Below are 14676 nucleotides of genomic sequence, written 5' to 3'. Positions count from 1 at the left end.
CATAAGTTATCAGAGAAACAATCAGAACAAAGGTTAGCATCAATCTCAGCTCCAACTCTTCCCTGAGTCTCTGTCCTCCGTACAGCGTCGCTCAAACACTGACTTTAAATGTCAAACTGCTTCATTCAGTGTTTTTAACGGTTAGAATCACCGGGTCTGTTTGATTTCCTGAACCACTGACACTGAAGGAATCCAAACCAGAAGGAGCTTATGATAATGGTGGCGAAGACAACAACTCCCATGATCCCACGCTACTTCATGTACTTGACATGACTTCACGTCATCCAACGACATCTTTGTTATCTTTTTGCTTGAGAGACGCCTAGGGACAGAAGATACTCACTGTGTGCTTAAAATCCTAACCATAGCCCTGCCGGTGTGTGTTCAGTTCTGTATCTTTAACCAAGTGAGATCACATGTGATTAAAACAATCACATTGTCAATAAACTAACGTACTACTTACTCAGCTGGTTCTTCCAGTAGATACTTTTATTGAAGTTGTTATTCTGATGACTAACTTCTACTTGAGCACATATTTGGCTTCACTACCCACCTCTGATCACACCACTGTCACAAACTCAGACTATAGTAGCTACACTTTTCAGGAATTAAATTTTCTTTTCAGGCAGACAAACGCACATTTTCAAAAGTCTGTTCTGGTTTTGAATAAGTTCTCTGGGCCCTCAGGCCTTCATATTCACCCATCCAACATAAAACCTTTAGTTCAAGTAACAATGTGCCAATCATGGAAACTGCAGCAGTGATAACATTGTCCTCCAGCTCCAGTGTTTGAAAAAGAAACAGCTGACAACTCTTACCTCTTGAGCACAACAGTGGGACACGGCTGAAAAGATTAAGTTGTCTGGATCCCTTGAATCCCAGCAGCTACAGGCCTGTTTCCAAACTTCCATTCTTATCTAAACTTTTACAGAGAGTCGTCTCTGCTCAACTTTCGTGAATTCAACTCAGCTTTCATGAATCAATCTGTGAAGCGTTTCAGGCTGCTTTCAGAACAATGCACAGTGCAGAGACTCTTCTTATTAAGGCAGAAAATCATATGCTCATGGCAGCATGAAAGCTCTTTTGATCCCTGGAGAACTGGTGCATTTTTTGCTTCTACATTAATTGATCAGGTAAGTTCCTGCGTTAGGACTAACGACTTGTTGGTTCAGCTCCGAGCTCTCTCATACTCAAATTCATCACATCTTTAACAGATATTATCAGTGGGGCTCAGCAAGGTTCAGTTTGAGGTCTTTGCTTTTACTGTTAAAGCGCCCAGTTAGCCATAGATCATATGCAGCTACAACTACGCTTGAAATCCAAATCCCCATCCATTACCATATCAGATTTTTCTCTCAATGATCTCCTCACTGGCAGACACACAGGGGGTCTCCTGGATAATGAAACAATCATTTATGTTATGTCCACCAGTTTTAATTGTTCCAGCTTTGTGTCTAAGGAATCAGGTCTGTCAGTCCGGCATGGCTACAAGACCCAGATTCAGTGCAGGAGCAAATATAAAACGCTTTGTTGTTGCAGTTGGAAACAGAACAGGTCACCATGGCTGCTGAATTCATTCACATTCAACTCTCTAAGATTGGACCCCTGCTAATCCTACCCCATCCACGACAACACTGTTTGTCCGACTCCGTCCTCCTGTGACAAGGGAGTGCAGCAGGTTATTATGACTCATAGTTACGTTTTGTTGCTAGGCGACATCTAGTGGTCATAGTGATTATGACAGGAGCAAAAGGAAAAGTGTGGTGACGTGGTATAAAGTGCAACAAAGTCCACGTCAGGAGGAGGTTGTGGTGGATTGATGAATATGACACAGGAGAGCGGTGTTCGATTTTGATGTGAAACCAGCAGTTTATATCGTAACCATGACAACAAAGACCATCTAATGTTGAGGAAGTACTTATTTTAATCCAAATCACGATCTTTTCCTAAACCTAACCAAGCCATTACCGTTATTATAGTAGCCATGGCAACGGAGGTAGGTACGCTGGTGTCGGTACAGTCCGTGTGTTTCATAATTGTAACCTTGACAACCGAGGAAGGGTACGCCTGTGTGGTTGTTCTGCTTGGAGGACTGCTTGGTTTGTCCTGCCTACCAAAAACCAGTATAAGCAGTATGGGTGTTTACTGGCAGGCTTTTTGACCCGCCCTCATTTGTGACTGATATACAGATATAAACACTTTTGCCTTTAGAGGTGGTCGGACAACACAAAACAATTAGTTTCAAGCAGTGAAAAAAGTGAAGGTTAGAAGTAGATCATGGTTATAATCATGGTTATAGTGATCATGGTTACAATGGTCTTGGTTATATCAAAATGTTCATAATTTTCAAATGAAAATTTTTCATGCAAATAAACAAAAATTATTAATGCTGAATAGAATTAATTACATCACGTTAGTATTTGCTGAATTTCTGCTGTATAATTACACACAGGACTGAAAAACATTCTTCCTACATAATTATCAAGGTGAATAAAGAAAAAAAAACAAGCTTCATAATGAAGGGAAATCTAGCGTGGTCACAGTCCTGAGGCTGCTGCTTCACACATCTTGCTTTAAGTTTGATATTTAAATGGCATAATAAACTGGATTTCACGTTTATTTTAGGGGCTGTAGTGGTAGAATACAAGCCTCAGCTAATACAGTTTCATCCCCATCAAGTAGTGCCTGACTGACAGGAGCCCTCGCCTTCTGAGCACAGAAATTCCCCAGGTTCTGACGGCCGAGCTTAATCGAGCTCAGCTCAGCACTGTGCTCAGTGAGGGAGAAATCAAATGAGGAAAAGGTGCTGAACAAGGGAAAACAGTTGTTTTTGCTACTGTTACACAATTTGATGGACAATGCAGACATTGGATGGTGGATGGATGTGGGTGTGACAACATCAGTGTTAAATATTACAGTATTCTCTGCAATACACTGATTCCACTGGGGAGTGCTGCTGTGTGACTCTGTTAACACTGCACACTGCCAAAAGACATCAGTCAGAGTTTAAGAAAAATGCATCTTTGTTTAAGATCAGATGCTTCCCTAAAACACAAAAGTTTGAATATTGACTTTTTTGTTGAGCTCCGCAGTCCTGAAGATGTTCTCAGTGTTGCACAAAGTCTGAAATTATGTTGACACTACCACAACGGCAACTGTAGTTTCCAAACTTAAGGCTGCTGCAGTTTTAGTGAGGACTAATTATTAGCATCAAAGCTGAATAAACTGAATTTCTTTGGCCACTTGGTGGCAGCAGAAAAAGCTGAATAAAGATAATCTGATATATTATCCACTCAATCACTTTGTGTCATATTTCAGAAAACGATCAGACTCTCATGCTACAAAATGATCCACTATTTTCACAAGCCACTCTAACTTTGTCTACAATGGGTTGTCATGGTGACAGCTTCATCATAGTGCTTTTTGCTTTTTCTACCCATTTGTGCAGTCTAATAGTCCTTAGCTGTGTCCCAATTCAGGGGCTGCATCCTTCACAGGCTGCACTTAAGGACAGACTGCATCACAGCAGCGCGACTACACTGTCCCATTTCAAAAGCTTCTTCAAATGCAGTCTTATTATCTATCCCAAGATTCATTGCACACTGAATGAAAGCAAACAACACAGACAGAGAGCCTGAGGATTACACTTTTAAATCTAAATATTGTGTTTCAGCTCAGCTCAACAGCTAACGGTACAACTGTTAAAACCTAGGGCCTTAGAACCTAAAGTTTTTGTGATAAAAGGTTACGTGTTGACAAGGTTGCTAGGTGAAAAGTCACAACTAGTGATGCAAAGACCATCTCATTTCTATTCGGCCGTCAGAGGACGCGGTCTATGAAGGCGTGGCCTTGTAGACCGCGTCCTCCGAAGCTGTGCCACACCTACAACCTGTCTGGAATTTCACTCCTGCTGTTCCTGCTGCTGCTCCTGCCTGCACACCTGGCCCTTATTTCCCCTAGGCAGCACTCCAGCTTCAATCAGTTGCCAAATTGTTCATAGGCCTTTGAGACACATGTCTCAGTTTTAGACGCATGTGTCAATAGTAAAATAAATGATTACTGTGATCAATGTTACGGCTTACTGGGACACTTCAATAGAACAGTGCCAGTGTTAATGTTTTTGTAATATCTTTTGTGTCCCAGCTTGGATGTGTGAAAAAACGGGACACTCAGATGTTTTTTTCATTTGACCACACAAGCAAAATGTGAAGACATGCAGTGAGGTGTCCAGTCGGCCAGGAGACGGACCAGGGACCAGCTGGGGGTCAGTATGCCCATATGGTATACACCCTAACCACTCGGCCACTCTGCCTCTTTCCTGTACCTGCCTCTCGTCATCACAACAATCACCAGATTCATCACAGCGGGAGCTCTCTGTGGAGCTGAGGGGAGCTGCAGAGTTTGGACCTGTTCACATTACATATAGTCATTTGTTTCTAAAATATTGATTCATGTAGCTTTAAATTAAGTCGTCTATCAACAAATAACCTTCTGTGTTTTTTGGACATGTTAAAATTCCTAATAAAACGTGTGTGTGTGTGTGTGTTTACCTGTAGATCAGAACCTCATCATCAGAGCAGTTGTACTGGAGCTGGTACATCTTCACCTTGGGAGCTGACTTGCTCACCGTCCACTGAACCAATGCTGAAACAGCTGTCACCTCGGAGACAGACACAGCCCTCTCTGGTTGGCTCTTGGGAGCCCCCTTGCTGATCCTGGTGGTGCCTGTGATGTCAGAGAGGCGGGACTTAGGCTGCGCTGGCTGACCGGTCCCGTTGCTGAGGTGGGGAAGCTGGACAATGGACACCTCGACGGATGCAGTAGACTCTCCTGCCACATTGGCAGCAATGCAGGTGAAGGTGCCGTAATCCTTGGAGGTGGTGATGGTGATGCTCAGGGTTCCATTGCTGTACACCGCGGTTCGGGAGGAGTTGCCAAGCAGCCGATCGTCAGGGGAGATCCAGTGGATAGTGGGGGAAGGGTCCCCAGTCGCTTCGCATCTTAGACTGGCTGTCTGGCCCTCCAGCACCAGCATCCTGTGGGTGTGCTGGGTAATGAGAGGGGGCTGACACACAAACTCCTCCTCCTTTACATTCCAAAAATAACGACCCTTTAGGGCGGGAGGGGAAGCACAAGTCTCCAGGTCGTCATCTCTCTCAAGCCTCCGCAGCCAAAGCATCTCACAGTTGCAGTGCAGGGGGTTCCCACCTAGACTTAGGGACAGTTGGGGAGCATAGGGTGTTGTTAGTATCATTGAGTCTTGGGCGCGGGCAAAGATGGGGTCCGGGGGCAGCTTTTGCAAGCGGTTTGAAGTCAGGTCCAGTCTGGCCAGCCTCTCCAGGTCAATGAAGGTGCCCTCTGGAATAAAGTCCAGTAGGTTGTGGTCCAGACTCAGCTGGTGCAGGTTAATCATCTGGCGCACCGAGTCCCAGGGCAGAGACAACAGGTTGTTGTAGGAGAGATCCAGATCCTCCAAAGCAGGTGCCAGGTCCTCAAAGGCCTTGTCATGGATGCGCCCCAGTTGGTTGTTGTTAACGATGAGGTGCTGCAGATTGACCAAGCCTCGCAAATCATCAGGGCCGAGCTCCATTAAACGGTTGTTGTCCAGATGAAGCGAGCGAAGCGTTTCCAAGTCACCAAAGGAGAAGGGCTGGATGTAGCTGATGGTGTTCCTGGAGAGGGTCAGGTCCACCAGGTCGGTCATATTGGCAAAGTCCTGCTGCGTGATGCGGAGGATGTAGTTGCCTCCCAGCCGGAGCTCCACCGTGCTGCGGTCAATATCCAGAGGCACAAACAGAAGGCCTTTGGAAGGACACAATGTCCCCAGGGACTCGGACAGATTCTGGCATACACAGTACTTGGGGCATGCATGGGTGATCATCACTGTGGCTCCCAGGACCAGCAGGCAATAGATGATGTGGTCCATGGTAGAGTCATACATAGGAACCTGTGTGAGACACAAATAAAGAAAGAGGAAAGAGGGACTATGTGAGGTGATCCATGATAAGTGAAGAGTATTGTGTTCCTGCAGAACCAAAGGCAGCAGTTTCACATTTGTAGGACTTTTCACATCTTTGTTTTGATATTTTTTATACTTTATAACTGCATTATTTTAAATATATGTATATACTGTACTGATTAGTTTATTACCCGTTGCCCTAATCTTTAATCTCTGGAGGAAATGTGTATGAGGCAATTTCATGGACACAAACAGATTAATCTCATCTACCAACTTTATAATCTGGGGTGTGACTATTGAAGAGTCTGGAAAAGTAAAATGTCAATACCATGTTATTTCTATTTTCTCTCTCTTGTCTCTCTCTCACTCTCCTTCTTGTTGTCTCACTGTCTCTTTCTCTCTCTCTCTCTTTCAGGACTCACTGAGGTTCTTTCATACTCCAGTGTCCTCCACTTTCCAATCTTTCTAATATCTGGCCGAGATCTAGTGACAAAGGCCATAGCATATGACTCCGTCTTTATTTGACCTTTTATGTATCCTTTAAAACTACAAGTACTTGGACAAAAAGTAGTATTTAGGTGAAATTAAAGTTAATGGCAGTTTTTGTCATTTTGCCAGGGTCCTATAAATATAGTCCTGAAACTGCGCTCCTGAAATCAACCTCAAGTCCTCTTTACTAGGTGGAGCTGGTGTGAAAAAGTAGGGTCCTAGGAATGTGGTCCTGAAACTGCAGCCTGTGTTACTGCAGTAACATACTATTGATAATGAAGCATCAGGAGTGTCAGCAGGAGTCAGGCTATATGGCTGCACTCTGCTCTGCAAAGATTATTTGGATTATTATGAATCAACTGGTAGCCAACTGGTGAAGCATGACTGAAGCAGCTTCAGGGCTCCGCCTGAGATAATACTGTGTACTACTAGACGCAATCTGCTTGTTGCAGTTTGGAAGGACCCGAGATGTAGTTGTAACTTCTCTTAAAGAATCACAGTTTCCATGGAATACAAACATCTGGACTCAGACACTGTATTCAAAACAACATACAGCCAATGTCAATGATTCACAGCTTCTGCTTGTCTTGAATGTTTGTTCTATATTGAACCTGTCAGTCATTGACCCCCAGGGGACAGTGGGATAGTCTCTATCTAGGAAGTCATGTGACCCAGGTCCATTTCACTAGCACTAGATGTAGATAATGCTTCAATATTAATGCTGTCCTATGATCAGGACGTACAGTGCAATAAGTCAAGTACAGAGCATTAGAGAACAGGCGTAGCTGTACCAGCGGGACTGTGCTGATAAGCATTACTTTTATCACGTGAATTATGTCAGTGGTCAAATAAAATGAGTGTAACTGCTTATTCCAGCCTGCTCTGCATGACAGACAACAACACGTCTGCCATTCCTACTGATGCACCTCTGCACATGTGATAATCACTGACGCTCAGTGTAATAAATCAGCCATCAACCTAAAATCCAAAGGATTCCACATGAATTCAGAATGCCACTGTGCAAATTTGCACATCATTTCATGCAGTCTCATTATACAGCATCATTATTCAGATAACAACAAACATTCAGATAAACAGCATGAAATAAAAAAACAGCATGCTTTCCAACATGAGACAGGAGATTATCCTCCTTTCCCTTGCTGGCTCACACCCACACATGCATGCACACATTTACATCTGCACACAGCACATATCCTCTCACAGATGGCTGTACCCACACTCACATGTCCAAACACCCAGACTCTCACACCACTGCATTATAAAATATCATCTGTGATGAATCAGATCTATTTTTATTCCCGTCAATTTTTGATACGATAGAGGTGCTAATGGTTGTGATGATGATGATGATGATGATGATGATGATGAAGGATGGTTCAGTATAGTGGGAGGGATACATAAGGAAAAGATTAGACCAATGGCTGACTGTGTGAGCACAGGAATGAATTCATTTGAATTCAATTCTGTATGTGTTTTGGACAAGGAACCGCATCAAAGAAATGAGTGTGGTGTATTTTCAGCTCAGCAAAGTACTTGTGTAGAAGACCATGAGATGTTGTTTAAAGCTCCAGAAGGGGTCAGTAAGAGGACCTTGGGACCTTAGTCTACCAGACTCCTCTCTCTATGATTTTTTTCAATTTTTAATTTAAGTCTTGGAGATCATTGAGGTTTCCTTCATTTGCAGTGATGTGGAGATGGAGATGGGTGGTGAGTGTGTTGTATATACTTCCATGTGTTTGGTGAGAAAAACTTAAAGCAGAAGTTCATAGTAAACCCACAGGATTTGAAGCATAAGACAGTTAGTAGAGTGAGTTTGGTCTGGTCCTGTGGTCCAGTCCAGCATAGATGTTATTCAGGGTGGTGAATGTCCAGTAAGGACATGGATGGATGAAAAGGTACTGCTCATCATAGAGGAGGAGCTTTGTTCTACAGAATACAGTGGTGAGTGTCAGAGGGATCTCCACTAATGAATCTGACGCAGAATGGTAAACTGAGTCTAGGGGTTTGAGAGTGGAAGTTGCAGCATGACTGTAGATAATATCACCATAATGTAGGACTGATGGAAACACTGCCACAACTATACTTTTCCCATAATGCAAAGGGAAGGTGGATCTGTTTCTGTACAAAAATCAGATGTTTAAGATGTTTAAATGTAAATGATTCACCAAGTCAAATACCTAGATATTTATACTCTGTGACTCTTTGTTAATTGAGTAAATATGAGAAAATAAAGCAATATTAATTCTTCTTAATTCGGTTGTTTTTTTTTTTCTCTTACAAAATAACAAAAAGTACCGATAAGAGTACAGTTAAAGTACAGGATTGGTAAGTGGTATCAATAAAAGTAGTACCATTAAAATCTTAACAATACACATCCCTAGTAATCTCTGAATAACAAAAAATCTTTTTCTGCTGATAATATCTCGTTATCTCGGGATGAGAAGCTTTTTTGTCTTGAGATAATTGAATAAAAACATATTTTAGTTTGGCCTTCCTTGGCTTCCATAAGATGGACATTACAGACAGTTAGAGAAGAGACAATATTATTGATATAGATTGTAAATAAGACTGGGCCTAGAAGTGATCCTTGTGGAACACCTTTTGTTACGGGTAAAAAATCTGATTGGATATTTTGCATAGCACCTGAATCAAACCCAGTATTACAGTGTCTTAATAAGCAGACAATGGTCAACTGTATCAAAGGCTTTTGACAAGTGAAACCACAGCACATCTTCATATCAGATTGGATCAACAGAGTAACATACAAAAATGTCCCCAAGGACCCTGAAGTAGATGTTATTAAAACACTTCATGTGCTGTTGATTAGTTATTTGCCCCAAACTCTAGAATATGGTCCAGAGCAAATGACCTGCAGAGGCATTTAGAGTGAGCTCAGGGGAAAACAGTGTTTTCCATCACACAGAGCAGAGCAGCATGTTGAGGAGAGGGTTTACTAAATCATCCGGTCAAAGTCAAGGGTGCTCTGTGGAGGATGGACATGTGGAGGTCAGGGAGTTAGCAAAACTAAATCTCTCCCGACAAGTGAAGCGTGGCGGCAGCCCCATACAGGGGCTCTCTCTCATATGTCGAGCACAGCCAGGACAGCAGTAATCAGTGGAAGGCCTTGATGTGAACACTCATCACAGCTCCTGACAGATGCCACTGTGGCGACCCCTGGGCCGCCAGGCTCCAACCTTCATGCCCTGACTGGTGCACCGGAGGCGGACGGGGAATGACTGTGGCTGCAGAGTCGTCTCACAGCAGCACTTATCTGCACACAGGCAGACCCATACTGCTACTCTAGATAGACTTGGAAATGTGGGTCTCAGTGTTGTCATGATAAGTACAATTTCAATACGACTCCCAGAGCATTGTGAAAGATTGAAGTCAATATTGAATTTCCTGAACATTCACAGACAGTGTTGTGCAAGCTGAAATTTAATTTCAGCATGAACTCCGGTGGGTTTAGTCTGCACAGACAGCACCTGAGTTTGAATAGAAAATGGAACAAAAAATGTGGCAGCACTGAAATATAATGAACCACAGTCACTGCAACAGTCAATACCACATTCATCTGGAAAAAAAGTCAAATTTGTAAAAAATGGGAGCATCATCAGTTTACCACAGCAAACTTGAAACCAGTACAGCTTGACTGGCTGATAAACATGGACACCAACAGTTCACATCACAACCCTGTGCAAGGGGAGTTACAACAATTGATGGGAGACTGAGGAAGGTTGCAACACTTTTTGCATTTCTCTCAGTTACTCAGAGACCATCCAAACTTTTATACATTAAACTTACATCTGTCAGCTAATGACCCATTCCATTTAAAGATGATAACATGTAATAGATCATTCACAAAATATATTTAAATTGAAGAATTCAGATATTGCAACTGACCCCAACCCTGAGGCAACATATTAAAAATACATTACATTTCAATAATTTTTAACTGCTATTTATCAAAGAACAGTTATTCAGTTTTTTTTTTTGCAAAGAACAACCTACCTTCAGTCAAAATAGGAACAATTTATTATTTTATTCCTAATGATTAACAGAACATACAAATATATTATAAGACCATGACAGGCTGCAAAATAACTTGTTTTCTTTTATGTATTAAAATGAACAATTATTGGTATTTCTGTTGTTGCTATGGGACAAAATTAGCTGAATATATTTCCTATTTTTGACTAAAATGTTCAAACATACTGTGATTTGGCTGCTTAACTTGAGGACAAGTTGTTGCGACCGTCTCCACCCTGTCAGCCATGAGAAAACATGATGTGCTACACGACAGCTGCTGTCTTACTCTGTGCGACCATAATGATCAAATGTAACCGCTAATACTGAGTGTCACATGATCAATGCTCTTTCTCAATGATGAAGATTAAAACTTTAGACCTTAAACACTGCACTACTAAAAGTCTGCAGTGAAAGACTATGAAGGCTTAAGAGGTTATATGATATAAATACTTTTATATTCTGTTTTCTCTGTATATTCTTTAGCGATGTGGATTTGGGGCTAAGGAGAATTCAGCTTAGATGTGACAATCAGACTTATAACACTCATGGACATGGGATTTGAGTGTAAGTCTGTGTGCTGAAACACTTTTTCTGCAGGAAGCAGCAGCAGAAACAGGATCAGGGCCCTGATATTCAATCTAATCTCCAAGACACGGCAGACTAGCTTCGATTAGCATTTTGCTGCTGCTGGCTTTTGTGAATAGCTCTAAGTAGCTTTTGGGCAGAAATCTGCCTATCGTCTTCAGAAGGCTGCTGAGTCTGCAAGATGTTGAATTGAGTTTGGACTTTAGTGGATGAACGCAGAGTGCGGAACTTAATAGAGACAGCTTAAGTGTTATCCTGAGGAGGCGTGACCTGTGGAGAACAGCTGTAGTTTATCTGGCGACAAGAGAGAACGACGGTCTGCTGGGTTTGTTTAACATCTTTGTATCTGATCATTTAAGGGGCAACACACTGTATGAGTTTAAACAAGACCAGGTCAAAACCTTTATGTCTGGATCGCCTATAGTCAAATCCTGATTTTATAACTGTGAAGCCGTCGGACAAAATCAGCAAACACATAAATGAAAGACGAAGACTGAGCTGTGATTTCAGGTGTATTTACTGTAAAATTATCACTCAGAGAGAAAGTTAAAAGAGACAGACTACCTTTCTTTTTCTTTCAGTCAGTCAGTCAGTCAGTCAGTCAGTCAGCAACATTCGAGATTATAGGGCTGGCTTCGCTGTTGCACTTGTCTTTTATTAGGTCATGAAAAACTAGCACCATGTGTTGTTTGATTATAAAGCAGGTCTAGGTTCTATATTAATACTGCAGAGAAACAATCAGAACAAAGGTTAGCATCAATCTCCGCTCCGACTCTTTCCTGAGTCTCCGTCCTCCGTACAGCGTCGCTCAAATCTGACTTTAAATGTTAAAATGCTTTATTCAGTGTTTAGAATGAGACTGTCCTCCTTTTAAAAAACAAGCCCATAGGTCAGTGCAGCGGGTTATTATGACTCATAGTTACATGTTGTTGCTAGGCGACATCTAGTGGTTGTAGTAATTGTGACAGGAGCAAAGGGAAATGTGCAGTGACGTAGACAAAGTCCACATTAGGAGGAGGTTTTGGTGGATGGATGGATCAACAAAACATAGGGATATGACACAGGAGATTGGTGTTCAAGTCCCATGTGAAACCAGTAGTTTATGTTGTTCCATGACCGTTCGTTGTTATTATTCTAACCATGACAGCAAAGATCGTCTGATGTTGAGGAAGTACTTATTTTAACCCAAGTTATGATCTTTCTCTAAACCTAACCAAGTAGTTTTTGTGCCTAAACCTTACCAAGCCATTACCGTTATCATAGTAACCACGGCAACGTTTGGTACACAGCTCTCGGTACAGACGCGTGTTTATTATGGTAACCATGACAACCGAGGTCTGGTGCGCATGCTGCTGTAGGGGCGCTATTTCAGGAAACACTCCTATGGGTGGTATCAGAGGGTTGGAGGACTTGTTGCTCCTGCCGCCAGTAGGAGCTATATTAGGAAACACTCCTCTGGGTCGTATTTGAGGGTAGGAGCAAACGGCCGACATGCTCGTATGGATTGTAGGAGTTCTTTGGTTATAATACCTGGGTCTGTTTGATTTCCTGAGCCACTGACACTGAAGGAATCCAAATCGGGAGGAGTTTAGGATGATGGTGGTGAAGACAACAACTCCCATGATCCCACGCTACTTCATGATGTCACCCAACATTGTCTTTTGTTATTATTTTGATTGAAAGACCCCTAGAGGCAGAAGTTACTGACTGTGTGTTTAATGTCCCAGTGTAACTTTAAAAAATGCTGTTTGCTGTTTGGTCTGTTACATCTCCTTTATTCTGTTTTAGTAGTTCTTCGTTTCTTTGATCAACCTGTTTGTAGAGTAAATATGCTGCTGTTTTAATCTTAGACCTGTGGGTGTCATGGGAACAACTTCTACTTTGGGACTTTGAATTACATGCATAATTGTGTCAATCACAATTTAACCCAACACCCAGCCCCCGTATGAACGGCTGTTTCTGGGACATTATACTTTGGAATATGTCACTTTCTGCTGCAGTGCCATTTCAAGTTGTCCCACATGGCTGCGTGTATTTTTTCTAGTAACAACGATCTCATTTATCAAAAGTGACAGGGAGGGGTTTTCATAAGAGCCACTCAGGGTAAAGATCAGCTTATTCAGCTAACTAACAGAAAGAACAGAGGCAGACCGCAATGGCCATCATTCTACAGCCCTGTCACTTTCTTGTTAATAACCCCCACAGCTAGTTCAGATGTGGCTCAGTGTCTGCTTCACGCCTGTGTGTCTGCCCCCCCACCCCCTCTCTGTGACTCCATTAGGCAGGTCTGAACCCAGCTTCCAGGAGGCTCTGTTAAAAAGATTAATAGTTTCAGTTGGAAGCAGAAGTGACATCATGAAATTGCTTTTCTATTGTCTGGCTAATTAACCTTCTTGCTTAGTGCTCTGAATAGTCTCTTTGGTGTGACAGCAGTACTATGGGGCTGCTTCGCTTTCAGAGCACAAAGACACTTCCCCGTTGACAGAACAGCAGGGCTGCGAGTCTCCCTTTAGGGTGGAAGTTCTTTCTAACTGACGCAGGATGCTTAGCAATGGCATTTTATATCTCTAAAACTCTGCTGACAATCACACAGGAGCTTCAACTACTGCAGCACGGCATGAAAGACACTTTGAAGCTGTACTGGCAACATCAATATAGCGTTATGGTCAAAGATTTGTGTTTAGAACAATGACCATAGTGAGACACCACCCATAGGTGGCACTGTTTACCAAACAGTTTCGCATGAACAGATCTTTCTGCCTGGATGTGTATTTACATTTACAGTGACAAGAAAAAGGGATTGAGCCCTTTGGAATTATTTTCATTTATGCATAACTTTGTCTGATCAGTTATTCTGATCTAAATTGTAATCTAAGTTACAAAGAAGCCGACACTGAAGAAGCAAAACCTGCAGTTCCTCTAATGACCACTAGAGTCTGGCTCCAACAGTGAGTCAGTCCCCATAGACTCCCATGTTAAAATGTCCAACTTTACAGCAGAAATAAACATGTTTACAGCCTGGTACAAAAACTGTTTTTGTCTCTACAGCTAATTTCCTCCTTCATGACACCTGTTTATATAACTCACCTGTTCACATTTAATTAAAGCTTAAAATTATGTATAATTGAGGGCGTGGCTTCTTTGAGTGTCAGGTGGGTGAGTGTATGTTTGCCACAAACCGAAGTCTCAGCTCAACATGTGCCCCTCCTCTTTTTTAGATTAGCTGGGAGTCAGACAGACAGACCTGACCTGCTCCACAGTGTTTGACCTGAGTGTCTGTCATGAAACTGGCGTGTAGTTGAGATCAGTGAGTCAAGTGAGTCTGAGGTTGAAGGTCAGTGTGGTGCAACCCCTCAGTACTGAGCGCTCATGTAATAATGTAGAACTCGTGGGTTGGAAAGTCACTATATTGACAGGCGTTGCAATATGTCTAAAAAAACTTGAACCAGCCTGTAAAATGCTGTAACTCTTCAAATTCTAAATTATTTTTTAACTTGCCTCATCTCCCAAAGTCCCAGGAAAAAATACAGAAGACATGACCTGAGTGCCTCACGCTGTGAAGAAGATGACACTCAAAACGCTGTGTTGTTGCA

The 14676-nt window shown here is 42.4% G+C and overlaps 1 protein-coding gene across 1 annotated transcript in view; it reads right to left on the bottom strand.

Moving 5' to 3' along the window:
- Positions 1-14676, bottom strand: part of lrfn2b (leucine rich repeat and fibronectin type III domain containing 2b) — a 144718-nt gene that overhangs the window by 7981 nt on the left and 122061 nt on the right. Inside the window, exon 5 of the mRNA XM_023410354.1 lies at positions 4551-5947. Within this exon, the coding sequence (XP_023266122.1) occupies positions 4551-5941 (1391 nt within the window). The 5' untranslated portion in view covers positions 5942-5947. The remainder of the gene's footprint in view (positions 1-4550; positions 5948-14676) is intronic.

The sequence above is a fragment of the Seriola lalandi genome, unplaced genomic scaffold (assembly GCF_002814215.2).
Source record: "Seriola lalandi dorsalis isolate HSWRI2012SDOR001 ecotype SW California unplaced genomic scaffold, Sedor1 jcf7180002054423, whole genome shotgun sequence".
Taxonomy (NCBI): domain Eukaryota; kingdom Metazoa; phylum Chordata; class Actinopteri; order Carangiformes; family Carangidae; genus Seriola; species Seriola lalandi.
This window is presented reverse-complemented; position numbering and strand designations above follow the sequence as displayed.